Raw genomic sequence first — 27,315 nt, 5'->3', positions numbered from 1 at the left:
AGTCTGTGCAGCTCTTAGGATGGAGGCCGGGGCTTTGCAGGTGGGTGCCTGGCAAACACTCTGCCACCTGAGTCACATCCTCAGCCACAGATCCTCAGTCTGTCAGTTCCAGCCAGTCAACTGGACCCCCAAATAGCCACATCTTTGTTTTCTGTCTCCTTAGTGCAACCCGGAGCACTCCAGAATCAAGCCTTTCGACCTCAAGTACACTGAGAAAGGGGGGGGGAGGTAAATGGACCTCTTTTCTTGATCATCTCCAGTAGAGGTTGCTGTTCTTGGTGTCTGGGTGACTTGACACCAGAATCTGTAGAGACAGATGTCGTCATAGGACAGGCCTGTGACCTTAGTATTGGGAAGGCAGACACAGGAAGAACAGAAGTCCCAAGCCATCCAGAGCTACACAGTGAGGCCCTGTTTGTTTGTTTGTTTTACTTTAAAATATTTATTTATGGCCGGGCGGTGGTGCGCACGCCTTTAATCCCAGCACTTGGGAGGCAGAGGCAGGAGGATTTTTTGAGTTCGAGGCCAGCCTGGTCTACAGAGTGAGTTCCAGGACAGCCAGAGCTACACAGAGAAACCCTGTCTCGAAAAACCAAAGGAAAAAAAAATAAAATATTTATTTGTGTGTGTGTGTGTGTATTTGTGTGGTGGTTGGGTGCATCTACAGCACAAATGGAGGTCAGAGAACGACTTTCTGGAGTCTGTTCTCTCCTTCGGCCATGTGGTTTATGAGAATTGACTGTCAGTCTTAGCAACAAGTGCTTTTGCCCTCTGAGTCACCTCACTGACAGCCCCTTCCCCCAACAGACTTATATTTGAAGCAAAGAGAGAGAGAGGAGGGGGGAGAGAGAGACAGGGAGGGGGAAGGGAGGGAGGGAGAGAGGGAGAGGGAGGAAAGAGAAGAAGGTGGAGGGAAGGGGGAAAGAGATGAGAGCGAGGGATGGAGGAAGGAGGAGGGGACAGGAAAATAGAGAATGAACTAGTCGGCCTCAGATTAAACTCCAGGTCTGTCTCAATTTCTGCCTGCCACGACCAAACGCAGCCCAGCCACTCGATGGAGTGCTCGGCCCATCACCTCCGAGAACAAGGCATCTAGAACACATTCTGTCCAGGCTCTCTCGTCTGGGTATAAACTGGCCATCTTGTCTATCCACTCAGATGGACCACAAGTTTCACTTCCCCTGGAGGACTAGCATTGAATTCAAGAAATAAAAGGCCTTCTGTCACCAAAACATTGGGATAGAAATCCTGACCTCTGTACATCCCCAGGGAGCTTAGCCTCAGGTCCCCAACCAGCTCTGGTCTCTGGAGAAAGGCAAGGAGAGGCACATGTCTGCCCTCTGGTGGCCAATCCTGGAAGAATGGCCTCTGAAGCTGGGTTAGATTCCTGTCTACACAAGGTAAAAGCTTAAAGTCTGGGAGGAAGGGGTGTGTGTGTGTGTGTGTGTGTGTGTGTGTGTGTGTGTGTGTGTTCACCTGGTCCCTTCCACTCAGAAACTATGGAATTGGTCTTCCTTGTCTCTCTTTTCACCCCACGTCTCTATTATCTTTCCTGGCTAAGATTGGTTTCCCTGATCTTATGCCCTGCAGCCCATCTCCCACGGGATTCCACGAGACCCCCCAGGCTTGGTTGATTTGAGACTGAAATCTGAGATCACAGAGCCTAGCGCTGCCAGCATTCTACTCCAGAGCTAAACTTATTCTCCTAGGTTTTTTGCTTAGAGTCATGGTCTCCCCTGTGGGCCAGATTAGCTTTGTTGATGTTGTTAGGTGTTTGTTTGTTTGTTTGTTTTGAGACAGGGTTTCTCTGTGTAGTCCTGGCTGTCCTGGAACTCATGGAGATCTGCCAGCTTCGGCCTCATCAGTGCTGGGATTAAAGGTGCTTATCACTAATGGTGGATTCACAAAGGAGACTCTGTTCTCTTCAGTCACATATTAAAGATATCTATCTATCTCTATCTATCTATCTATCTATCTATCTATCTATCTATCTATATCTATCTATCTTCTTGAGACAGGGTCTCACTATGTAGCCCAGGCTGGCCTCAAGATTTTGTTGTTGTTAAATATGATTTATGTATGTGAGTGTTTTTCCTGGTGTCAGAGGAAGTCAGAAGAGGGTGACAGATCCCCTGGGAATGGAATTACAGGCAGTTGCGAGCCATCCCTCCAGTCCCATGTGGCTGCTGGAAGTTGAATCTGCATCCTCTGGAAGAGTGACCAGTGCACTGAGCCACCTCTTGAGGCCCTCAGATTTTGTTTTAAAAGTGAAATTTTGGAGCCGGGTGTAGTGGCACACACCTTTAGTCCTGGCACTCAGGAGGCAGAGGAAGGCAGATCTCTATGAGTTCCAAAACAGCCAGGGCTATGTATTTGTTTGAGATCCTGTCTCGAACAAAAATTTTAAAAAGTGAAAACTGGGGCTGGGGAGATGGGCTCAGTCAGTCAGGTGCTTGGAGCACAAGTCGGAGGACCTGAGTTCGGATCCTCTGGACCCATGTAAAAAGCCAGCTATGCTGACACAGTCTGTAATCCTAGTGTTGGGCAGGCAGACACAGGAAGACCTCTGGTCTTGCTAGTCTTACCAAATAAGTGAGATCCAGGTTCCATGAGGGATCCTGTTACAAAAAGCAAGGTGGGGATTGGCCAGGCACGGTGGCCCCAGCACTGGGGAGGCAGAGGCAGGCAGACCTCCATGAGTTCGAGGCCAGCCTGGTGTGTAGGGTGAGTTCCAGGACAGCCAAGGCTACACAGAGACTCTGTCTTGAGAAACAAACAAGAAACTAAGTGGAGAGCAACAGGCAAAGACACCCGACTCTGACCTCTGGCCCCCACAGACATGCACAGACATTTCTTCCAATACACATTATCAAGACCTGGGGTGGCAGCTCCTGTCTGTAATCCTAACACTTGGAAGGCTAAGGCATAGGACCATCACAAAGCTGAGGCCAGCCTGAGCTACACTGTGAAGTCCAAGCCAGCCTGGGCTAGACAATAAGACCCTGTTTCACACACACACACACACACACACACACACACACACACACACACACACAGAGATCAATATTAAATTAAGGGACTCTGATTATACCCCAGGTAGTAGAGTGCTCACCTAGCATATATAAAGCCCTGGGTTCAATTCCCCAGTACGACAGAAACCAGGCCTTTGCATATGTGGATATGTATATGTACATATGTGCATAGATATGCACATATATCTAGCCCTGGCTGTCCTGGAGCTTGCCATATAGACCAGGCTGGCCTCTGCCTCTTAAGTGCTGTGATTAGAGACATGTGACATGCCACCTGCCATATATATAAACAAGGAATGAGTATCATATACCTCCTTCATATGGAGTCTCTGAAGTCTACTGTGTTTTCCATTCAGAGTTCATGTTTCTCAGTTGTGTGTGTGCATGGGTGTGAGAGTGTGTGTGCATGTGTGTGCATGCACATGTACATGTGGAGACCTGTGGAGGCCAGAACAGACTGTCAGATCTCCTGGAGAGGAGTCATAGGCAGTCAGGAGACACTCAAGAGTGGGTGCTTGGAGCCGAGCTCAGGCTCCCTGGAAGTGCTCTTCGTCACTGAGCCACCCCTCCAGTCCTTGGGTTTTCCATTTAGTACATAGTACCTTATACCGGCTTTGCTTCGGGCACACGGCTGTCATGCTGTGCCAGTGGCTTGCATGAGAGGGCGATGTTGAGGACACACAGGGGATGGGAGGAGTGTGTGCACAGTAAGGTTGGGAGACCCCACTCCCTGCTCTCCTGCTGCCTAGCTGTGTCCCTCGGGGCTTCCAGAAATGTCACCATCACCTCAGAGAAGTTCAAGGCCAGCCCGATCAAAAGCTAACCCCTCTGGGCCTCTCTTTGCTCATTTTATCAGTCTGTGCCTTCCTGAAACCTGAATCTCTGTCATCAGGGTCTCCGTACAGCCAAATCTGCAGGTTCTACTAACACCCCAGCTTAACCAGTGACATGCTTGCCTAGCATGTACACACTGGCACCATGGGATGTCAATAATCCCGGCACCTGGGAGGTGGAGGCAGAAAGATCAGGAGTTCAAGGCCAGCCTTGGCTACATAGTGAGTTTGAGGCCAACCTGGGTTACATGGAACTCGTCTCAAAAAAACAAAAACAATGACCAACTCTCTCATGTTCTTCAAGACAACAATCAAAGCTTCCTGCAACCTCCAGCCTCCCTCACGAAGCTTCCCCAGGTCACTCACAGGTCCGCTATAGCGCCTCCTCACTGCCTTCCGGCACTGCTGCCTGGGGTCTGTGTAACTGCTGCCTTGTCTGCCCAGAACGTTCTCCTACAAGGACCTACAGCTGCTCCCTAACTGTTGAGGTTTACTCCCACTGGGAGGACTTCTCTGGCCATAGTCCTTCTCTTCTCTCCCTCCCTCTCTTTAACAGGGTCTCACTACATCGCTATGCCTGGCCTTGAAGTGGCTCTGTTGACCAGGGTGGCCTTAGAGATCCACCTCCTCTGTCTCCTGAGTGCTTTAATTAAAAGCCTGTGTGTGCTGTCACCACCCAACTAACTTTTATTATTTTTAATTATGTGTAGGGGTGTGTGTGTGTGTCTGTGTGTGTGCGCGTGCGCACGAACGTGCCCATGGTGCAAGTGGCTAAGAAGGCCAGAGACCTTTGGATCTCCAGCAGCTGGAGTTACAGATTGCCCTGTGGGTGCTGGGAACTGAACTCAGGTCTTCTGGAAGAGCAGCCAGTTTCCTTCCTTTCTTCCTTTTCTTTCGTTTAGATTAATTAATTAATTAATCAATTAATTAAATGTATGTGAGTACACTGCCACTGTCTTCAGACACACCAGAAGAGGGCATCGGATCCCACTGCAGATGGTTGTGAGCCCCCATGTGGTTGCTGGGAATTGAACTCTGGAAGAGCAGCCAGAGCTCTAATCCCCTGAGCCATCTCTCCAGTCCCAGACTTTTGTTTCTCAGTAAAACCCCTCCTTAACCTATAAAAGAGAAAACACCAGGAAAGTATTGGCCAAGTAGCAATTGTAACAGCTTTATTTCCAAAGACAGAAGCCTCTCCCTGGGTTTGAGGCTTCAGGTGGAAGGCTCGGAGCTGAGCAGCAAGACCAGGTAGGACAAGAACAGACAGAGATGGGACAGCCGGCTGGCAGGAGAGGCCGGCAGGTCCTGGAGGACGCTTTACACAGGTTCCATCTGCAGCTCCTCACCGTCTGCAGGTTCCACTTGGTGGAAGGCTGCGTGGGAGCCTATGAGTACCAGGGTGGCTCCTGCAGGGGGAGGGGTGGCTCAGGACCTGCTCTCTCACCGGGATCCCAGCCTCACCCTACACAGACCCTTGTACTCACCCAGGACCCAGAAGACAGCAGAGCCAGCACCTGCCAGCCAGAAGAAGGGGAAAGAGACACCACCAGCCAGGGCGTACTGATGCGCTGGGCTCACCTCCCGGCCTGCGAACAGATGGTATAAGACAGCCGTTCCCTCCTGACCCTTTCCCAGAGGTAACCAGAGCCATCTTCCACCCATCTAGTGTCACAGACTCTGGAACCTTCCACGTAATAATACAGACTCCCCACATCAGGGCCTCCCAGCCCTGGCCCTACTCTCAGCTCTACCTCTGCTCTCTAGTTCCACCTCCCTCAGGAACCCCCAGGTCACTTCAGTCTAAGGCCTGATGTTCCAGCCTGGTCACCAGGAGTCTCGGGCAGGTGGCTCCAGAGCCAAATCTGACCTGAGGATTTGTGTCCCCCTTTAAAAAAACCTTTTAAAGATTTATTATTTTGAATTATGATATGTGCCCTGTGTGGGAATACATGCATGAGAGTTTGGGTGCCCCAGGAGGTGGCTATGGGGCACCCACCTGACTTGGGTGCTAGGAACCAAACCGCATCCTTTGCAAGAACAGTATTCAATTATAACCGCTGAGCCATCTCTCTAGACACTTATTTTGATTATTTTTTTCAAAGATTCCGAAGATCAGGCTTATTGTGAACTTGTAGCAATCCTCCTGCTTCAGCTTCCCAAGTGCTAGGATTCCAGGCACAGGCCAACTTCTGGTTCTGAGGATGTGTTCTTTGATGCACCTCACAAGAATTTGACTTGTGGGGGCTGGAGAAGGTGACCCAGCAGTTAAAAGCACTTGCTCTTCCAGAGGGGGCATTGCACATTTTTTAAGGCTAGGGCATTGCAGCACACTCTTTTAACCCTAGTATTCAGGAATATATGTGTGTGTGTGTGTGTGTGTATATACATATATATACATACATATATATATATATATATATATATATATATATATATATATATATATAAAATATTCATTCATCCCCCCTCCTCCACGCTATCCTATGTCTGACAAGTGTGTGTGCCCTAGTGACCATTATCTGCAGAAGCCAAGTTCTGACCTTCAGGTATTTCTTTGCCACAGCCCATCTTTATCTGGTACTTAAACTTGCTGAGCCACGAAAGACTTGTTTTAAGTCCCCTTGGATTTCCCCTCAGTGAGTCTTCCCTGACACCTTTCTTCCCAGTGGAGCCTGGTGACAGTCTGGGGCCACCGGACTTAACAGATCGCACCCCTCCCCTCTGAGAATCATGAGGCAAAGGCTTAGGAAGGAACACGGATCTAGGCCTGCACAAGGTCGCCACCTGGTGCCCAGTGTGGGTATCTGCAGCTGATGCTGATTAAGCTTTGGGGTCTGTCTAGCTTTGGGAAGCTGGGACTGGAGGGGAGAACCTGGTAGGTCTAAGCCCTCAAGGACCAGGTTAAGTGACTCTAGTGTACATGTCGGTGGGGGCCGACTTGAGTCCCACATATTCGGAGATTTGCATTCCGTGAGACCACGATCAGAAAGGCCTGGGAACCCTGTGGGCAGGGGATATCTCACCAAAGAGCACAAGCTTAGACTGCAACGTGCGCAGATAGAGAATGTAACAGGCGCCAAAGAAGACAGCCAGAGCCACCAGCAGCATGGGGGATGTCACCCTGAAAGAGTGTGGGAGACAGGAGTTAGGTTATCTGAGGCTGCGTCAGCCAGGCCTCTCTAGCTTTGGACACAGACAGAGGTTACATCCTTCAAGGCCAGCGAAGGCCGCATCACATGTGGTCAGGTGGATGCAGGAGGACAGACTGACCGGGTCCTGTGGTGACAAAGGGGGCTAACTGGTCTGGGCGGGGCCTGGCAGCCGGAGGCGGGGTCTGACTATCGAGGGCGGGGCCGCGGAGGCACTCACACGCAGTACAGGATGAGGCCCAGAAACACGAACACGTAGTTGCTTTGATAATACTCCACGTTGCGTACCAGGCGCTGGCAAAGCTCGCCCACGTTGCGGGGTCGCGAGAAACGTTGCTGGTCCACGAAGGTGCCCCAGGGCCGGATGGTCGCACGGCGCCGCTCCAGCCACTCTCGGCCTGCGCCAGAGGGAATCAGCTTGGGCAGCAGGGTCCTGAAGGGCGGGGCAGAGCAGCTGAAGGCAGGAATGGGGTACCGGACCCCAGATTCTAGCACACATGGTCCCAGGGATGACCTTGAACCTCTGGGGGGAAGGGTCCTGGGAGGGAACTAACGCAACTGAGTCCCTCCCAGGGGGTGAGGGGCTGAGATGTCTCTGAAGGGGAGAACTCTATGCTCGGGGGCAGGGACTCCTGGATCTCGGATCTGGGGATAACACCCTGATTGCTCACGTGGCGCTCAGCCCTTCCACTTCGGCATCCTTCTGCTGGTCCTTCTGGGCCGCCATGTCTGCACTGCTGTGGATAGAACCGCTGTAAATAGCCCCGAGCCCCGCAGCACCTAGGCGGCCCCACCCGAGCCGGGACTCTCTGGTAGTGGCGCGGCTGGGAGCTCTAGGAGGCGGTAGTTGTGCCTCCGAGCATTGTGGGTGTTGTAGTCATCGTGGCGTCAAGAGGCAGGTTTGCCTGGCAAGGCATCTTGGGAGATGTATGCTAAGAGCTCGTCGGGAGCCTCTAGGCATTGTGGGAATTGTAGTTTCAGGAGGCACAGCGTGGACTACAGCAGGTGGGCTGTCAGGACAGAGGATTTTATGGAAGTTCGAAGAGCAGAAACAGGCGTTCTGCATGCTTCTGTGGACCATGCAGAGTTGTCGTTCTGGGTCCAGAGAGCTTACTAAAACATTGGGCGCAAACTCAGATATTTTGTTTCTGATTGGGCAAGTCTGGGAAGGAGTTCATTTACTTTTTCTCTCCTTAAAGGAAAAGTATTTACTTTGGAAATGGGGCTTGAGAGATGGCTTTCTTGTTTCTTTCAAGGGATCGTAGCTTGGTTCCCATCACCCACCCCCAGTGGTTCACAACTGCCTGTAACTCCAGCTCTAGCCGATCAGACATACTCATGTGCACATACCCGCACTCAGATACACATAATTTAAAAATATATGTTTTTATTTTAGTAGAAAAGATTTACTTTTATATGTTTATATGTATGTGCCACCAGAAGAGGGTTTTAGATCTCCTAGAACTGGAGTTACAGGCGATTCCGAGCTGTCCAAAACATGGGTGCTGGGAACGGAACTCCTCAATGTTGGGATTCCAGTATGGGCCACTCAGCAGGAAATTGTGTTTGGGTTTCCCACTTGGGGTCCAATATTGCTTCGTAAAGTCAGTGGAGGACTTCAAATGTACAGTTAGCCTAAACACTAACTAAAGACTAACTAAAGAGGGACACCGCAAGGCCAGGGTACTGACTGGAAAAGACATAGAACCGGTTTGGTGGCAAAGGTCAGCTGGCTTTGACTGTTGCTATGGGAACCAATTCAGTTTCTTTATGAAGACTAAACAAAAGTCTTTCTATTTCATGATCCTCAAGTCTCCGCTCCTCAAACTACTGCAAAGATGGAGAGCTGCCATGGTGGGAGGCAGGAGCTTTGAATATGGGGATTTTTAGGATTGGCGTCTGGGGATGTTGGGAAAGGAGTCTTTTGGGACAGTGGAAGCGGGGACCCGGAAGTAGAGATGGGGAGGGGGGTTCCTGAGAGAGGAGGCTCATGGTAGGCGGGTTTTGAATCAGTAGGTAGTAGGAGAGGATGAACACCCGAGAAGGTTGTGGGAAATGGGGCTTGGCTCAGAGCAAGAGGCACTGGGAAACCAGGAAGATATTAACAGGAACGCGAGACCTTGTTCACAATGCCCACTGCATGACTCCAAGGAGCCTCCTCCACTTCTGTCCTGTGCCGAGCCCCTTTATCAAAGCTCCTTCCTGGCTAGATGGTTGAAGCAGGACTTGTGGGTGTCCCAGGAGAGGTCTTGGCTCATGCAAGCCCTTCCAGGATCATTTTGTCCTGAGACCACCAGAGGTCACAGGACAAAGAGCTCCGACTATAACCTTGAACTCCTGATCCTCCCTGCTCTGCCTCCCAAGTGCTGGGATTACAGGTGTATAACGGCCAGTTTTATTATTATTTTTCTTTCTTTACCATGACTATACAGTCAAAGATAGTATGACCTTGAACTTCTGATTTTTGTTTCCAGTTCAAGAATTCTGTAGGATCTCAGATGTGGCCAGGGTCATGCCTTTACTCCTAGTACTCAGGGGTCAGAAGCAGGTGGATCTCGGTGAGTTCAAGGCCAGCCTGGACTACAAAGTGAGTTTTAGGACAGCTAGGGTTACACAGTGAAACCCTGTCTTAAAAACAAACAAACAACAATGAAAGGATCACAGACATCTGTGTCACCTTATTTATGCAGGGCTCAGATGAAACCCAGAGCTTCAGTAGGCAAATAGTCTATACCAGAGCCACACCCCAGGCAAGTGATTACTTTAAAAGCTTTATACTATTATCATTGTTGAGAGAGAGAGAGAGAGAGAGAGAGAGAGAGAGAGAGAGAGAAAGTGCACACGTGCAGGTGCAGGGTGTGTGGAGGGGTCAGGGGACAGCCTCCGGGAGCTGGTTCTCTCCTTCCACTGTGTATTCTAGGGTCAGACTTGGATTGCCAGGCTTGGTTGGTGGCCAGTACTGTAACCTGATGAGCCACCACACCGGCCATTTTTGTTTTGCTTTTGGTAGGGTCTTACTATGTAGCCCCAAGCTGGCCTCAAACTCAGATCCTTCGCCTACCACCTCTGGAAAACTGGGAATAAAGGCATATGCACCACACATAGCATCAGTGTGGTAGCTTGGATACGCTTGGCACCACTAGGAGGTGTGGCTTTGTTGGAGTGGGTGCGGCCTTGTTGGAGGAAGCATGCCACTGCAGGGGTGGGCAATGAGATTCACCTCTTAGCTGCCTGGGAGATAATCTCTCCTAGATGCAGTCAGATCAAGATGCAGACACAATTCTCAGCTCCTTCTCTAGCACCGTGTCTGCCTGGATGCTACCATGCTCCCTGCTATGATAATGGACCTCTGAACCTGTAAGCCAGCCCCAGTTAAATGTTGTTCTTTATAAGAGTTGCCTCGGTCACGGTGTCTCTCTCTTCACAGCCGTGGAAACCCTAACTAAGACAATCAGTTTAGCTCTGGTGTGTTGGCATGTGACACACTCACTCACTCATAGGTGCCCACAGCATCCCAGGCTGACAGGCCTGGTGCCCTCCTTCAAAGGGCATGCTGGGCGGCTCAACTCCAGGGAAGAAGTTTAACTTCTCCAATCGGATTGGCTAAAATTAAAAGGATTGCTGCTGCCACCTAGTGGCGGTGAAGTGGAATAGATAGGACTTTTCCTCCGCTGTTGGGGAGGGTACAAAATACCCAATGCATGCTTTGGAAAAAGGTTCTGGGTTTCTATTATAATTAAACAGCCTAAGAAGTATGAGTGGTGGTATATGCCTGTGAACCTAACACTTGGGAGGCAGAGGTATGAGGATCACTGTAAATATGAGGCCAGCCAGGTCTACATTGCAAGGCCCTATTTAAAAAATTAAATTAAAAAAAAATTAAAACTCTAAAAAACCATGCCGTGGTGAAGGTGGTGCAGTCCTTTAATCCCAGCACTCTGGAGGCAGAGGCAGACAGATCTTTGAGTTCAAAGCCAGCCTGATCTACACAGTGAGTTCCAAGACAGCCAGGGCTACACAGAGAAAAATCTATCTTTAAAAACAAAACAAAACAAAACAAAACAAAACAAAACAAAACAAAAAACACCAAGTGCCAGGTGGTGGTGGCACACTCCTTTGATCCCAGCTTGGGAGGCAGAGGCAGTCAGATCTCTGTAAATTTAAGGACAGCCAGTGTTACACTGAAAAACCTTGTTTCAAAAATCCAACAAGCAAACAAAACAACACCCCAAAACAACAAACCCCTGGTCCCCACTCCAAAACAACCCAAAAGCAGGTATGGTATCTTATGCTTAGGAAGCTGAGATAGAAGGATTGCCATAAACTGGAGGCCAGTAAGAGTTTATATACGGGCACCCTGCCTCAAACAAACATCAAACAAATAAACAAACAAAAGAGAATAAATCATAAAAAGATGACTGGCTATTTCTTCCTATTACCAGCAGCCCTAACATGGACACAATTCAAATGTGGATCAACACAGGACCCAGTTAAAAAAAAAAAAACAAAAAAACCAAAAAACGGGGTTAGAGTCACAGCATGGACAGAGCAGAGATAATGGATACCCCAGTGAGGGGCTGGGGCCGTGGCTCAGTGGTAGAGCCCCTGCCTAGAATCCCCCAGTGAGGGGCTGGGGGCGTGGCTCAGTGGTAGAGCCCCTCCCTAGAATCCCCCAGTGAGGGGCTGGGGGCGTGGCTCAGTGGTAGAGCCCCTGCCTGGAATCCCCCAGTGAGGGGCTGGGGGCGTGGCTCAGTGGTAGAGCCCCTGCCTGGAATCCCCCAGTGAGGGACTGGGGGCGTGGCTCAGTGGTAGCACTTCTGCCTAGAATCCATCAAGAAGAGGTAGGGGTGTGGCTCACAGTATTGGCAGTCACCTGCTCCACCTCTCCAGTTTGGGTATTACAGATGCACACTGGAACACATACTTAAAATTTTTTTCTCACTGGGCAGTGCTGGCACATGCCTTTAATCCCAGCACTTGGGAGGCAGAGGCAGGAGGATTGCTGAGTTCGAGGCCAGCCTGGTCTACAGAGTGAGTTCCAGGACAGCCAGGGCTGCACAGAGAAACCTTGTCTCGAACCCCCCCCCCAAAAAAATGTTTTTTCTCTTAAATTTTAAATTAAAAAAATTTTTTAAGACATAGCCTCACTATGAGACCTTAGAGCTGGCCTAATACTGTTATGAATACCAGGGTGCTGCAAACTCATAGATTCGCCTGCCTGCTAGAATTGAAGGAGTCGGCCTTTAACCATGCCTGGCTTAAGCTTAGTTTATGTGTATGTGTATTTTGTTTGCATGTTTTTCTGTGCACTGCTTGCATGCCTGCTGCCTGTAAAGGCCAGAAAAGGGCATCAGATTCCCTGGGACCGGACCTGCAGGTCATTATTGTAAGTGATCACATGGGTGCTGGGAATTAAACCTGGGTCCTGGGCAAGAGCACTGAGCGGATCCTCTGTCCCCAAAGTTTCTTGTTCTTCTCGCACACTTGATGGTGTAAAGACATGAGGCTGACCTCAGTGACAGAGATGAGCACGGTGACTCAGAGCTGAGACCAGAGTTGAGATGGCCTCAGTGCAGAGCCTGGATTTGTCACCTTTCCATAGCTCTGTGGCCATCAGTGAGTTATTCCCTCCCTGTCTCTCACACTAATGAACGTTAGGACTGTGCTTAGGAGAGTTTCAGTTCTCAACACCACCATCAGGCTGTGGCCTCCCTTAGGGCCCCTTTCCACAGGAGACAGGACCTTTCTACCATCCAGTTCCTGCCTCCTCTTTCCCTGTCCATAATCCAACTGGGTTGAGAATTCTAACTCCTTAGAATCCAAAATGCATGACTCTCTACCACCCAAAAGCTTCTGGCACTGTAACTAGCTAAACTGGGCTCATATGAGTCACCTGGCACTGGGCACTGGCAGAGGGCATCCCATCCACCCACAGCTCCACTGGCAAGCACAACACACACACGTCTTTTCTCTCCCCACTGATATATTTGATAATTGTTCAGAATTAGAACCGGAGATGGCATCAGCCAGGAGACGGGGCCCAGGGGAGTAAAAAAGATCCCAGGGAGGAAATGAGGGGCAGAGTTGCAAGGGAGAGAGGGGGAGAGACCCAGAAAAGGGAGGGAGAAGAGAGGCAGGGGCTGTGGGGGGAGAGAAGCCAGCCAGAGGAAGAAGTGAGGGAAAGTGGAAGGTAACGGAGGTGTGGGAGAGGAGGCTGGGCCACGAGGAGAGAGGCGGGCCATGGGGAGAGAAGGCCCCTCCCCCCAGAGTACAAAATGGGGGGACCGGAGAGGGTTGTTCTGGGCTGGGGGCAGGGAAGACACGGGCGATGTGGTGGCTGAGGTCAATAGTAGGTCTCTTTCTCCACCCAACCTGGAATGACAGAAGAGAGTCAAAGTGAGAGGAAGGCAGACACGAGAGCCATACGAGCCACGGGCAGGGACATAGAAAGAAAGATTGATGCAAACACAAGGTGTGGTGGCAGGCCTGTCATCCCAGCACTGAGAACTCAGGGAAAGAGGGACATGAGTTCAAGGGCAGCCTGAGCTGCCTCAGGAGAACCTATTCTCAGAGGCACAAGTCACACTTGGAAAGAGAGTGAAAGGCAAGGGTGGCGGGGGGTGGGGGGGAGAGAGGAAAGAGAAGGAGAAAGGACGTAGGGAGAAGGAGCCAACACTCCCTGCCCCCCTCTTCTCCCAGTCTTTTACACCCTCCCCACCCCCACCGCTGGCCATGCAGCCCTCACCCCCGGGGTTCCTGCGCAGGATGAGTTTTCGAATCTCATCATAGACGAAGATGAGGAAACTGTAGGGGAAGGCACAGAACCACCAGCTGGGCCTGCAGGGATGAAAGAGAAGAGGGGACATGAGGGACAAATACCGGCTGTGTGCATGTGTGTGTGCGTGTGTGTGCGCACGTGTGTGTGCACGTGTGTGTGCGTGTGTGTGCGTGTGTGTGCACGTGTGTGTGCATGTGTGTGTGTGTGTGTAGGGGGGGACAGGGTAGACCAGATGGCCAGTTTCTCAGGATCTTTGATGCCCTGGATCCTGAATAGGACTGGAGTCTGCAGTGTCCCTTTGTGAGGATGGCGAGGAAACTTGGTGGCATCAGCCCAGGCGTGGCAACAGGGGACAGGGGACGGGACATCTAGAGAAACACCAGGGTGAGTGGGCTACAGATTTAAGGCTGAGGCTGAGGCTGCCGAGGGTATGGGAGTATGGAGATCCTGGGTGAGCTGGGCACTCACTTGAGAGGGTACATGCGAAGGGCCACATCCATGCCTGGGCAGTAGGACAGGAAGGCAGCGAGGGCCGTCTCCTCAAACAAGCCGAAGATCAAGATCTTATTCCTGGAGGCACAGGCGAGGAGAGGCTAAACCTGGAGCACCCCCACACCAGGCTCCCCCAACCCACAGAGACAGAGGCAGATAGACACCCAGACAGGAACGGACGCAGATGGACCAAGACACTGAGTCACCAGGCGACGATGACGCACACACAGGGGAAAGGAACAGAGGCAGTGGGATCTAGGAGAAGCAGACGGGGGTGGGGAGAGCTGAGAGACGCAGAGAAAATGAGGGGTAAGGAGTGCTGACAGAGAGAGACAGCCAGGCATGGTGGTACTTGGGAGGCTGAGGCAGGAAGATTGCCATGAGGTTGAGGTTGACTTGGGCCGAATACCCAGAGGCTGTCTCAAGGAGAGTAAATAAAAGGGTGAGGGAGAAAGAAAAGGAAAGAGAAGGAGGAAGGAGGCAGAAAGGAAGAGAGGGGGGAGAGAAAGAGAAGCAGGGACAGGTTCATGGAAGCAATGGCAAAAGGGAAATCTGGGGACCCAGGGCACCCCAAGTTCACCCAGATGGAGAGTCAGGCTTAGAATCTAAAACACAGGACTCTCAAGAGGAAATCAATGCAGAGGCAGAACAGAAAGTGCAGTGAGGGAGAGGAGAGATTCAGGCATCCCCCCAGACCAAAGAAGGAGTGCAGCCGGAGGCCCTCACTTCATGCCCTGCTGGAAGACGGAGTTCCTCCTGGTCTTGCAGATGATTAGATCAGCCCACTGGACCACCACGATGCTCACGAAGAAGGCCGTGTGGCACGTGAACTCCACCACCTTCCTCTGCTCGTAAGTCTGCAAAAAAAAAAAAAAGAAAAAAAGATATGAGGGAGGAGTTGCATCCTGTGACCACACCCCCAGCTCCTTCTCTGCCCCGCCCCCTGTGCTGGGTTCCCAGGACCTCAGATGTGCCCTCTTTCTTGGATTTGTAGCCTCTTGGGACCAATGAAAGAGGCGGGTGTTTCAAGAAGAACAAATAATTAGATAGCCTTAATCATGTATTTCCCTGTGGGTCTCCAAGGAGGATAGAGAGCAGCCAGGCTTTGAAGGGGTAGACAGGCTTATGAAAGAAGGCTTGCGCTACGTAAGGAGTTGCGTTCTGGAGATCCCTTATCCAGGGAGAGCAGTTAACATGGGACGGGGGTGGGGGGTAGATGCCAGTCTGCTCCTCAGGCTCAGTGCCCCGCCCCTCAGGCTCAGTGCCCCGCCCCTCAGGCTCAGTGCCCCGCCCACTCACCCACTGCTGCCCATAACTGTCTTCCAGGTCGTTGACAGTGCGGTCATCCCAGTTGAGCCGGATGCCCACCAGGTTACTGGGCAAGAAGCCATTTTCTGCCAGGATGACAAAGTAGGAGAAGAAACCACCGAGGGCCTGGATCATCCCTGGGGGGAAGAGAGCCGAGGGGAGGGTGAGGGAGGAGCATGCTCCGTGCTCCCCCAACACCAGTTGAGACCATCATAGTAGCCTGTGAACTGCTGGGTTATCTTGCCTAAGCCACGTCATCTCCAGCCCCCGGTGGCAGGGTCCTGTCCCCTTGGGGAGGGGGCTATCCATATGGATGACCCTCAGGCCCAATGCTACCTGACTCAGGCTTTCCAAACACTGTAAATATCCCAGGAGGAGCCAGGCTTAATACCACAGACTGGTGATCCCAGCTATTCGGAAGACGGGAACATGAGGACGGAAAGCTCAGGGCCTGGCTGGGTTACAAAATGAATTCGAGGCCAGTCTGGCTAATTTAGTGAGACCCCCATCTCAAAACAAAAGGTAAGAGATCTGGGGATGTACCGTGGCTGAGTGCTTGCCTAACATGGAATGAAATCCCAGGCTTAATCCACAGTTAGTAATACATTAGGTATGGTAGCATATGCCTGTAATACCAGCACTTGGGAAGTAGAGGCAGGAGGATCAGAAGTTCAGGGCTATTCTACCCACATAGTGAGTTGGAAGCCAATGAACTGGTTGTTTGAGACACTTAACAGCAAGGTGCCCAAGAGGAGTCTAGACTCCTTCTGCCTCATGGGCTTTGCTTTCTTAGACAGACTTTCTAGGGCTCTGCCTATATGCCCCGCCTAGAGATAAAGGAAGGGGACATAGGTTTCTTGTCTCATCCTTTGAGCCCTCAGACCAGGTACACTTCCACTCTGCTGGACTGGCCCTTGGTTCTGAGCCCTGGTGGTCCTCACCAATCTGCCCATAGGCCATGCTGATGAGCCTTTCGTTGACCAGTTTGTCTGTGCGTGGGTTCCTGGGCTGTCTCTTCATGATGTCACTCTCGGCAGCCTCATAGGCCAAGGAGATTGCAGGGACCTGGATGGGAGAGAGGCGGGCCGCGTGAGTGGAGAGGGAGACAGCGCAAGTGTGTGAAGGTGGTCCTCCACAGTCCTAAGTGGCAGCCAGGCTTACCATGTCGGTACCCAGGTCGATGCAGAGGATGGTGATGGTGCCAAGGGGCAGTGGGATGTTGGCCATGATGAAGAGCAGGAAGGGTGTGATCTCAGGGATGTTGCTGGTCAGAGTGTAGGCAATGGATTTCTTCAGGTTGTCAAAGATCAGGCGGCCTGTAGGGAGGGAGAGCAGGCTTAGAACTTGGGATCTACTGGAGCCCCATTTTTTTTTTTTTTTGGTTTTTTTGAGACAGGGTTTCTCTGTGTAGCCCTGGCTGTCGTGGAACTCACTCTGTAGACCAGGCTGGGCTCGAACTCAGAAATCCTCCTGGCTCTGCCTCCCAAGTGCTGGGATTAGCTTTTTTTGTATATAGATACTAGAGATTGAACCTAGGCTTCCTGCATGACAGACAAAGCTCTACCACTGAGCCACGCCCCCAGCCCCTCACTGGGGACTCTAGGCAGGGGCTCTACCACTGAGCCACACCCCCAGCCCCTCACTGGGGGATTCTAGGGAGGGGCTCTACCACTGAGCCACGCCCCCAGCCCCTCACTGGGGGATTCTAGGCAGGGGCTCTACCACTGAGCCACGCCCCCAGCCCCTCACTGGGGGATTCTAGGCAGGGGTTCTACCACTGAGCCACGCCCCCAGCCCCTCACTGGGGGATTCCAGGCAGGGGCTCTACCACTGAGCCACGCCCCCAGCCCCTCACTGGGGGATTCTAGGCAGGGGCTCTACCACTGAGCCACGCCCCCAGCCCCTCACTGGAGGATTCTAGGCAGGGGCTCTACCACTGAGCCACGCCCCCAGCCCCTCACTGGGGGATTCTAGGCAGGGGCTCTACCACTGAGCCACGCCCCCAAACCCTCACTGAGGTGTTCACAATAGGGGTTCTATCAATGAGAACCCACATCCGGACCTTTGTATGCTCTCTGACTCACCCTCAGCCACTCACATTTGCGTCTACACCCCTGACCTCAGGGGCACCTGAGGGGAGTCTGTTTGGTAGCTTCTCTCAAGGTTAAACATCCTTAACCCCAAAACTCTACTTCCAGGTTCATACCCAAGAGAAACGATTGCTTATATTCACAAAGGTTTACCATAGCAGTATTCATAATAGCCTCAAACCAGAGCCAACTTGAAAGTTCAAGCCAGGTGAGCAGACGCTAAACTGTGGAGCCTTACAGGAAGGAAAAGAGAGGAGCCACGAACACATGAACCCACAGGTGAATCTGAGGGAACACACTGAGTGATAAGGTCAGACACAGGGCTGGGGCCGTCACTCACTTGGTAGAGTGTTTGCCGAGCATGAGAGCGAGACCCTGGGTTCAACCCCTAGCACCACCGAACAAACAAACAAAAGGTGGATACTGAACCTGGTGCCACAGGCCTTTAATGTCAGGGCTACATAATAAAACCTGCCTCAAATTAATATTAAAACAATAAAAAAACCAAAAAAATTATCCCACTTAAAATAGAAGACAACAAGCAAGACAGTGATAACTGTGCAGGTGGTCAGGCCAGGAAGGGATTTTAATGGAGCGGGGTGTCTGTCTCTGTCCGTCCGTCCATCTGTCTGTCTGTCTGTCTGTCTGTCTGTTTCTTATTTCTACAGTGTTGTGAATCCAACTCAAGACCTTATATATGCCAGGCAAGCCCTCTCTCAATGTTATTTCTATTGACTAGAATCTGGGGAGTGTATGGATCTCCCTATACTCAAAAACCTATCAAGTTAACTTGCAATGAACACGCTTGATCACACACATGCGGTCAGTACGGTGCATACCAGTCAAAACCTAAGAATTAGCACGGCAGCTGACCCAGCGTCTTCCCCGTGTGTCAAGCTGTAGGGAAATCATTAGAAAATAAAATAACCCAAGTTCATTTTTTTTTATATATAACCCACTTTAAAAATGTCAGGTGCAGTGGTGCATGTGAGAAGGAGGGTCAGGAGTTCAAGGCCATCCTCAGCTACATAGTGAGGTCGCAGGCAGCCTGGGCTACATGAAATACCATCTCAAAAAAAAAAAAAAAGGCAATAGACTAAAATAGGCATTTCTCAGGAGAGAATATACAAATAGGCCAGGCATAGCGGCACATGCCTGTGATTCTAGCACTCAGGAGGCAAAGGCAGTAAGATCAGAGCAACTCTGAGACCAGCCTGGTCCAGATAGCAAGTTCCAGGCCAGCCAGGACTATACAGGCAGCCTGTTTCAACAATAAAAATCAGTGCTGGGTATGGTGGTGCACGCCTCTAATCAGGGCACTTGGGAGACAGAGGCAGTTGGATCTCCAGGAATCCCAGGCTATACAGTGTGAGACCTGCCTCAAAAGACAGAAGAAAGAATATTACAAACAAACAAAAATCCGGGGGTGGTAGTGGTGGCACACATCTTTAATCCACTTGAGAGGCAGAGGCAGGTGGATTTCTAAGTTCCAGGCCAGCCCGGTCTACAGAGTGAGTTTCAGGACAGCCAGGGCTACACAGAGAAACCCTGTCTCGAGAAACCAAAACCAAATAAAAAAAAACAAAAAACAAACAAACAAAAAAAAAACAGAGTATACATTATACTCAACATCAGGGTGGTACCACTAGCTGCTAGGGATACAAAGTAAACTAACCAGCAATGAAACATTACATTACCCCAGACAGGGTAGCTACAATCAAACTGACAAGACAGGTGCTGGAAGGGAGGCAGAGAAAAGGGAACCATGTACACTGTAGGTCAAGACACACATTAGGGATGGCTTGGTGGTACACTGGTGGGCATAGCTGCCTTCCACAATGTAAATTGGTACAACTATCATGGAGAACAGCATACAGGATTTCTTTTTTAAAAAATTAATAATGGGGGCTGGAGAGATGGCTCAGTAGTTAAGAGCACTGACTGCTCTTCCAGAGGACCCAGGTTCTGTCCCCAGCACCCATATGGTGGCTCACAATTGTCTGTAACCCCAGTTCCAGAAGATCTACTGCCCCCTTCTGTCTTCTAGGAGCACTGCATGCATGTGGTGCACAGACATAACATGCGGGCAAAACATTCACACAACCCAAATAAAATAATTTTAAAGAATGTAAAGAATGGCCAGGCAGGTGGCACACGCCTTTAATCAGAGCACTTGGGAGGCAGAGGCAGGCGGATTTCTGAGTTCGAGGCCAGCCTGGTCTACAGAGTGAGTTCCAAGACAGCCAGGACTACACAGAGAAACCCTGTCTCAGAAAAACAAAACAAAACAACAACAACAAAAAAAGAATGTAAAGAACGAAATAGATGCTATTGAAGGTGTCTGTACTGGGCATAGGGGCCCAAGATCCACATGACCTCTTTCACATATGGAATCTAAGAGTTAGTCTTACTCAGGTGTGGTGTTACATACCTGTACTCAGGAGGCTGAGGCAGGGAGAATGCTATGAGTTCAAGGCCAGCCTGGACTACCTAGTGAGCTCTCGTCTCAAAAATCCCCCACCCTCTAAAACGGGGGGTGCTGAAGAGCGGTCTCCACGGTTAAGGATGGATGCTGCTCTTGCTGAGGACCCAAGCTTTCTTCCCAGCATCCATGTAAGATGGCTTACAACTGCCCCTAACTCCAGCTCTAGGGCATCCTGCACTCCTCTGACCTCTCCAGGTACCTGCACAGATAATAGATGGTCTAAGGTCTGATGTGGAGGACGAGGCTATGATGTAACTCAGCCATAGCATGTGCTTCAAAAGCACAAGAACCTGGGCTGTACCTCCAACACCATAAGGAAGAAAAAGAACCCACAGATGTAGGAAACTCTGGTATGCTGCTACATAACTGATTGACCATAGATCATACATAGCAAATGTCTCAAAAGCTAGAGGAAGGGCACTGAATATTTTCTCCCATAAGAAATGTTAACTCAGGGCTAGAGAGATGGATCAGAGGTTAAGAGCACTGACTGCTCTTCCAGAGGTCCTGAGTTCAATTCCCAGCAACCACATGGTGGCTCACAACCATCTATAATTGGAGCCGGTGCCCCCTTCAGGTGTGTCTGAAAAACAGCAACAGTGTGCTCATATACAATTAATTAATTAATTAATTAAAGAAATGCTAACTGGGGAGACAGATATGCTTAAGCCTATTTAACCAGTAACCACCACACATAATATCAAAATATCACATGACAACCCATTAGGAGCTATAAATTTCTGTAGTCTCATGTAGTCCAGATTGGACTCGAACTTCTGATCTCCGCACCTTTATCGCCTAAGTGCTAGGATTACAGGCATATGCCACCAAGCAGCTGGAGTTCCATTTGCTTTGTTTGTTTGAATACAGGGTCTTACTATGTTATGTACCCTGGCTGTCCTGGAACTCAATATGTAGACCAGGCTGGTCTTGAACTCAGAGATCCACTTGTTTCTGCCTCCTGGGTGCTGGGATCAAGGGCATGTGTCACTACACAGCGCGGCTAGCTGCTTTTTAAAAATTATGTGTATATGAATTTGTATGGGGGTGAGTGGGTGGGTTGCTCTGCAAGTGAGTGTAGTACCTATGGGGGCCAGAAGAGGGCACTGAAGCCCCAGAACTAGAATTAAAGACATTAGTTCACTGCTCGGTGTGGACGCTAGGAACCAAACTTGGGTTCTCTTAACTGTTCACTCTTAACTGTGGAGCCGTCTCTCCAGACCCCCTGTTTTTTTGAGGTGGACCTAGTGATTAGTACCAGCTGTCCCGGAACTAAATCTTTCTTGTCTAAGCCTCCCAAGTACACAGATTACTATGTATCCCAGCATGCCTGGTTAATATATACACTATTTATGTTTTTATGTATCTGTTAAAATAAATCCAGCCAGCTGTTGTGGCTCACACCTGTAATTCCAGCACTCAGAAGGCTGAAGCAGGAGGATTGCTGTGAGTTCAAGACCAGTCTGGGCTACATAGTGAATTGCAGGCCAGCCTGGGCTCAAACTGAGACCCTGTCAAAACAAAACGAAACAAAAGTTTTGGTACAGTGGCCACCGTACCAAAGACCTCTGTCCTCATGGTGTCCTCATGAGAAAATCATTTTCCTCCCACGAAGCTATGTGCATCGTATTCTAAAATGTTCCTAAGTAAAAAGAATTAGGGATGTTTCAACGTACACCCACGTGTGGTCGTGTGGAGAGAAGAAACTGGCTCTCTCGGAGCTGGACGACAAGTGACAAGAGATGCCATTTCCGTATCTGTAATTTTCCCTTGGGGAAGTTAAAACCCCCACAAACACCACCCCCAGCATCTTGCCCTTGTGGTTTATCTCTCTGTCTCTCCCTCCCTCCCTCTCCCCACCCAGTCCCCTCCGTTTCCTCACACTCCTCCCTCCCAGTGCTTTCCTGCTGCTGAACCACACCCCCAGCTGTCTTTGTAACTTATTTGGAGATAGTAAGTTTCAGTCAATTGCACAGGTTTGTAAATCCTGCTCAGCCTCCAGAGTAGCTTGGATTATAAGCTTGAGTCACTAAATTGGGTTCTGTGGATTTCCTAGCACCTCCCCCAATTTGTCATTTATTGACTGTTTGTTGACTGTTTTAGATAACTTGTTTCACAGCCTTGAGGGCAAGGACCACTCTACAGTGCACTCATCAGCCTGCATGATGCCAAGGGCGGAGGCCACCTAAGCGTGCCTGCCTTGTCCTGTTAGGCAGAGATGTCGGGAGCAGGAGAGGTAGCTGCGCTTTTCTCTGGGATATTGGAGGCAAGGGCTCACAGCACCTAGCCTGTCACAGTGGGCTTGGCTTTATTGACTACACTCTGAATTTTGTTTGTGTTGAGACAGAGTCTTACCTACCATATAGCCCTGGCTAATCTGGAACTCACTTTGTATGTAGACTAGGCTGGCCTTAGACTCACAGAAATCCTCCTGCCTCTGCCTCCAGAGTTTAAAAATGTGGAACTACCACATCTGGTTGACTGTGCTTTTTATTCTCTCCAAGACAGAAACTCACTATGTATCTCTGGCTGTCCTGGAACTCACTGGAGACCAGGCTGGCCTTGAACTCAGAGATCCACCTGCCTCTGCCTCTTGAGTGCTGGGATTAAAGGCATGCAATACCATAGCCCTGCTTATCATGAGATTTTTTTTTTACTTTTTCTTTCCGTGCTAAGGATGAAACTCAAATCCTGCACCTGCAGGATTTGGTGACCCCTGTGACTTACAGCTTTAATCTGTTATAGTACTGACCTCTTCCTCCCTCCTCCCTTCTTGTGTGTGTGTGTGTGTGTGTGTCTGTGTCTGTGTGTGTGTATGTGTGTGTAACAGGGTCTCACTCATAGCCTAGGCTGGCCTAGAACTCACAGCAATTCACCTGCCTTAGTCTCCTGAGCCCTGGGATTATGAACCACCACACATTTCCGGCAAATGTCATTCCCAGCAAGGAGTGACATTTCAGATGGGTGCTAGACCCAGGGAGAAAAACTGATACAAGCGTAAACAGTTACTCTTCCATAGTGAGATCATCCTGTCTCTAACAGTTTTAGACATTTTCTGCAATTATCAATGTAATTATCAATAATTAGGTAAAATAAAACATGAACTAGCCTCCTTCAGGCCCTCTCTAGACCCTCCAGGAGGTGGGGCTGTTGTCAGTCAGCTCTGCAGTGGGACTTCCCTGCCATACCACCTCAGCCCCACACCAGGGTCCCATACTCACCTCATAGGAATTGACACTTACCTGCTTGTGACCCTCCCCCACCCCACCAATCTTTTCAAGTGAGTGTCTCAGTGTCACCTCTGGAAGATGACTGAACCACAGTCCATGTCAGGAGAGGGGACCTTCCAAACCTCCCAGCACCCTTAGCTTCACAGTGACTACACTTCCAGGACTTTGAGGTGTTCCCAAACTTCCCCGTCCACCAGACCCCACGACGGTGATGCAGGAACGCCAAAGCCAATCCTGCCCTGTGGCGCTCATGCAGCCTCGGTGTGCTCCTCTGTCCTTCCTAAAGCTTCTAGCAGCGACTTAGTCTCTACACCCCACCCCCACCTCTGCAGCCACTCACCTTCTTCCACACCAGTGACGATGGAAGCAAAATTGTCATCCAGCAGGATCATGTCGGCAGCCTGCTTGGAGACATCAGAGCCAGCAATGCCCATGGCCACCCCGATATCAGCCTTCTTCAGAGCGGGGGAGTCATTCACACCATCGCCAGTCACAGCCACAATTGCTCCCTGGAAGGAGGAAGGGTGAGGGTGAGAACCAACTCTTCAGACCCAGTCCTCCTCTCTCAGACCCCTCTCTCTCAGATCCAGCCCTCCTCCCTCAGACCCTCCACCCTTAGATCCAGCCTTCCTCCCTTGGACCCTTCTCCCTCAGACTCTCCTCCCTCAGACCCAGCCCTCTTCTGTCAGTCCCTCCTCCTTCAGACCAGAGATCCAGGCTCAGTCCTACCTCCCTCAGTCCCAGGGGTCCCGGCCTCTCCTCCCTTAGACCAGGCAGGAGCTCACCTGTCTCTGACAGCCCTCCACAATGATGAGTTTCTGCTGAGGGGAGGTTCGGGCAAAGACAATCTCAGTGTGGTTCTGTAGGATCTCGTCAATCTGCTCGGAGGTGAAGTCCTTGAGGTCGGTGCCGTGAATCACACAGGCTTTGGCATCCCTGAGAAGAGCAGAAAGTGGCTAAGGCCAGAGTGAGGAGTCGGGGGCATTTGATAAGCAGAAAGACAGACAGGACAGACCATGGACAAGGGAGATGGAGGAGACGGTCTGAGGGAGGGACATGATAAGGTTAGAGAGAGCCTGAAGGACGAGAATAGGCACACGGGTGCGTAGAGCAATAGGAAGAGAGACAGACAGGTACAAGGACGGAAAACCTGGAAGTCCAAAAAACCAAACACATATATACAGGGGTAGAGGGGAGCAAAGGAAAGAAATACGGGGTTTCCTTTAATCCTTGGAGAGCAAGTGTTTATAATTATCTATAATTTGAGCACTAGGCAGGGGGATGCATGCCTTTAATTCCAACACTTGGGAGGTAGAGGCAAGTAGAAGTTTGAATTCAAGACCATTCTGGTCTACATAACAGGTTCTAGGCCAGCCAGGGCTACTCAGTGAGACCTTGACTCAAAAGAAATACTTATAAATATAATTATTTGTAACCTGCCCCCGCCCCCAACATGATTTTGGGTGGTGCTGGGGATGGAACCCAGGACCTTTTATTATTAGGCAAACATTCACTTCTGAGTGACACTCCCAGCTCCTCACTGGGGGATTCTGGGCAGGGGCTCTACCACTGAGCCACGCCCCCAGCCCCTCACTGGGGGATTCTAGGCAGGGGCTCTACCACTGAGCCACGCCCCCAGCCCCTCACTGGGGGATTCTAGGCAGGGGCTCTACCACTGAGCCACGCCCCCAGCTCCTCACTGGGGGACTCTAGAAAAACACTATCTCTGAACTACATTCCTAGTCCTTAGTGTTTGGAAGCACGATCTTGCTGTGCAGCTCAGGCTGGCCTCAAATTAATGATCCTCCAGTCTCCTCTTTTGAGCGCTAGGCCACACAGGCATGCAGCACCATACCTGGTTTTACTTTACTTTGTATTTGCATTGAGTAGGGCGGTACTGAGGATGAGGCCCTGGGCCTCCTGCATTCCTTCCCCACAGGCACATTCTCCCTCCTCTGAACTCCATCCTCACCCGCGTAGAATGCTTTCGTTTGCTTGGTTTGGTTTGATTTTTTTTGTGTGTGTGTTGTTTTTGTTTTGTTGAGAAAGGGGCACTTGGGAGGCAGAGGCAGGTGGATTTCTGAGTTCGAGGCCAGCCTGGTCTACAGAGTGAGTTCCAGGACAGCCCGGGCTACACAGAGAAACCCTGTCTCGAAAAAACAAAAAAACAAAACAAAAGAGACAGAGACAGAGACAGAGACAGAGACAGAGACAGAGACAGAGAGAGAGAGAGAGAGAGAGAGAGAGAGAGAGAGAAAGGGGTCTCACTGTGTCACTGTGGCTAGCCTGGAACTCACTTATGTAGACCAGGCTAGCCTCAAACTCAAAGAGATCTGTCTACCTCTGCTTCCCCAGTGTTGGGATTAAATGTGTGAATCACTTCACCCAGTTCCTGTAGAAGAAGGACTCAGAAAGGGTGACTGACTTTTTTATGGTTGCACAGCGGTAAGGAGCAACGAGGAGGGAAACGCAACCTCTCCAAACCCCTGTGGCTGTCGCCCTTACTCTGGGAGAATGATGGATCCAGGCTTTGAGCAGACAGAAGGGTCCCAGAGAGGAAAGGGGGAGTTGGAGGAGTAAACTCTATGTGGTGACCACCTTGACGGGACTGCAGGACCTGGAGGAGGTGTGGCGCTCACCTGGGGTTGACCTGGCTGACGGGGATGTTGAGCCGGGCAGCGATGTCCTCCACGGTCTCGTTGCCCTCGGAGATGATGCCCACGCCTTTGGCAATGGCCTTGGCAGTGATGGGGTGATCGCCGGTGACCATGATGACCTGTAAGCGTTGTGTTTTAGGGACGGCCCGGGCTCCTGCGTACCCCCCCCCCGACGCCACACCCACCGGGCTGTCCCAGGACCCACCTTGATGCCTGCGCTGCGGCATTTGCCCACAGCATCAGGGACGGCTGCCCGGGGAGGGTCAATCATGGACATGAGACCCACGAAGCAGAGGTTGTCTGTGGTGAAGTTTACGTCATCACAGTCAAAGGCAAAGCCCTTGGGGAACTGTTCCTCGGGCAGGTAGTAATGGCAGAAACCTGGTGGTGGGGACACAGAAGGGCTCTCAGCAACGGGATGGATCGCTAGGGTCTGGATTCTCTGCCACCTCCCCACACAGCCAACCAGCATTTGTTTCTCAGCAATGGCCTCATTCATCTGTTCATTCACTCATTCATTCATTCATGGTGTATTCTGACCCCAACAGGCCCTGAGAGCTCAATGTGTTCCTGCCCCACCCATAATACACACCCAGCACACGCTCGCCCAGGCCACCAAGCTCGAGGTAGGCATTCTGGAAGGCTTCCTTCATCTCCTCATCCAGAGGCTGCTCCTTGCCCTGCAGGAGGATGGTGGCACAGCGGTCCAGAATGCGTTCAGGGGCGCCCTTCATCACTAGCAGGTACCGGTTGTCATTGGGGTCCTCAGTCTCATGGATGGATAGCTGTAACAGAGCAGAGAGCATGCGTAAGCCATGCAGGGACAGAGAGGCTACCTGCACCCCGCTAGGGAGAGCACCGCCCCAGTGCCACGATAGAACAGCTGGCTAAGAGCACTGCCCGTATCTCTGCAGGCCTTTCCCTGCTTCTCAAGTCTCTAGAGCTCTCTGCTCAGTTCTTTTCTATCTCTCCACCTCCATCCATCTCTCTCACAGAGATTCCCGCTGTCCTTGGATCACATACCTTCCCCATCTTGTCAGGAGTCGATATTCAGCTAAACCCAAATCAAGCATTTAGCTTGCTTCTGAAGCAGACCTAGAACTATGCCTCCTCTCACTCTCCTCTGTTACCCTTGCCCCCAGTCCAGCAATCATCTACCCTCACTTGAATTTATGCATCTACTTCCACTACATTAGCCAGTCTGGGCCAATGGTCAACAGCAGAACAATGGCCTAGCATCTCCCAGTGAGGGGCTGGGGGC

General features: G+C 50.8%; 2 protein-coding genes across 2 annotated transcripts in view; both read right to left on the bottom strand.

Moving 5' to 3' along the window:
• Positions 1-5,009: 5,009 nt before the first annotated feature.
• Rabac1 (Rab acceptor 1) lies at positions 5,010-7,881 on the bottom strand. Its single transcript, XM_028781339.1, has 5 exons — positions 7,686-7,881; positions 7,235-7,447; positions 6,889-6,986; positions 5,350-5,451; positions 5,010-5,271 (listed from the first exon to the last, which is right to left on the bottom strand). The coding sequence occupies exons 1-5, from the start codon at positions 7,739-7,741 to the stop codon at positions 5,183-5,185; spliced, it is 558 nt and encodes a 185-aa protein (XP_028637172.1). The 5' UTR covers positions 7,742-7,881; the 3' UTR covers positions 5,010-5,182.
• A 6,099-nt stretch (positions 7,882-13,980) lies between these two features.
• Atp1a3 (ATPase Na+/K+ transporting subunit alpha 3) overlaps positions 13,981-27,315 on the bottom strand; it is a 22,788-nt gene continuing 9,453 nt past the window's right edge. Inside the window, exons 11-21 of the mRNA XM_028781319.1 lie at positions 26,647-26,839; positions 26,260-26,435; positions 26,037-26,173; positions 24,183-24,333; positions 23,738-23,906; positions 16,754-16,908; positions 16,534-16,657; positions 15,584-15,729; positions 15,011-15,141; positions 14,261-14,362; positions 13,981-14,160 (exon numbers count right to left, since the gene is read on the bottom strand). Coding sequence (XP_028637152.1) covers positions 14,121-14,160; positions 14,261-14,362; positions 15,011-15,141; positions 15,584-15,729; positions 16,534-16,657; positions 16,754-16,908; positions 23,738-23,906; positions 24,183-24,333; positions 26,037-26,173; positions 26,260-26,435; positions 26,647-26,839 — 1,524 coding nt within the window. The 3' untranslated portion in view covers positions 13,981-14,120. The remainder of the gene's footprint in view (positions 14,161-14,260; positions 14,363-15,010; positions 15,142-15,583; positions 15,730-16,533; positions 16,658-16,753; positions 16,909-23,737; positions 23,907-24,182; positions 24,334-26,036; positions 26,174-26,259; positions 26,436-26,646; positions 26,840-27,315) is intronic.

Source organism: Grammomys surdaster, unplaced genomic scaffold (assembly GCF_004785775.1).
Source record: "Grammomys surdaster isolate TR1022 unplaced genomic scaffold, NIH_TR_1.0 396, whole genome shotgun sequence".
In the NCBI taxonomy this organism is placed as follows: domain Eukaryota; kingdom Metazoa; phylum Chordata; class Mammalia; order Rodentia; family Muridae; genus Grammomys; species Grammomys surdaster.
This window is presented reverse-complemented; position numbering and strand designations above follow the sequence as displayed.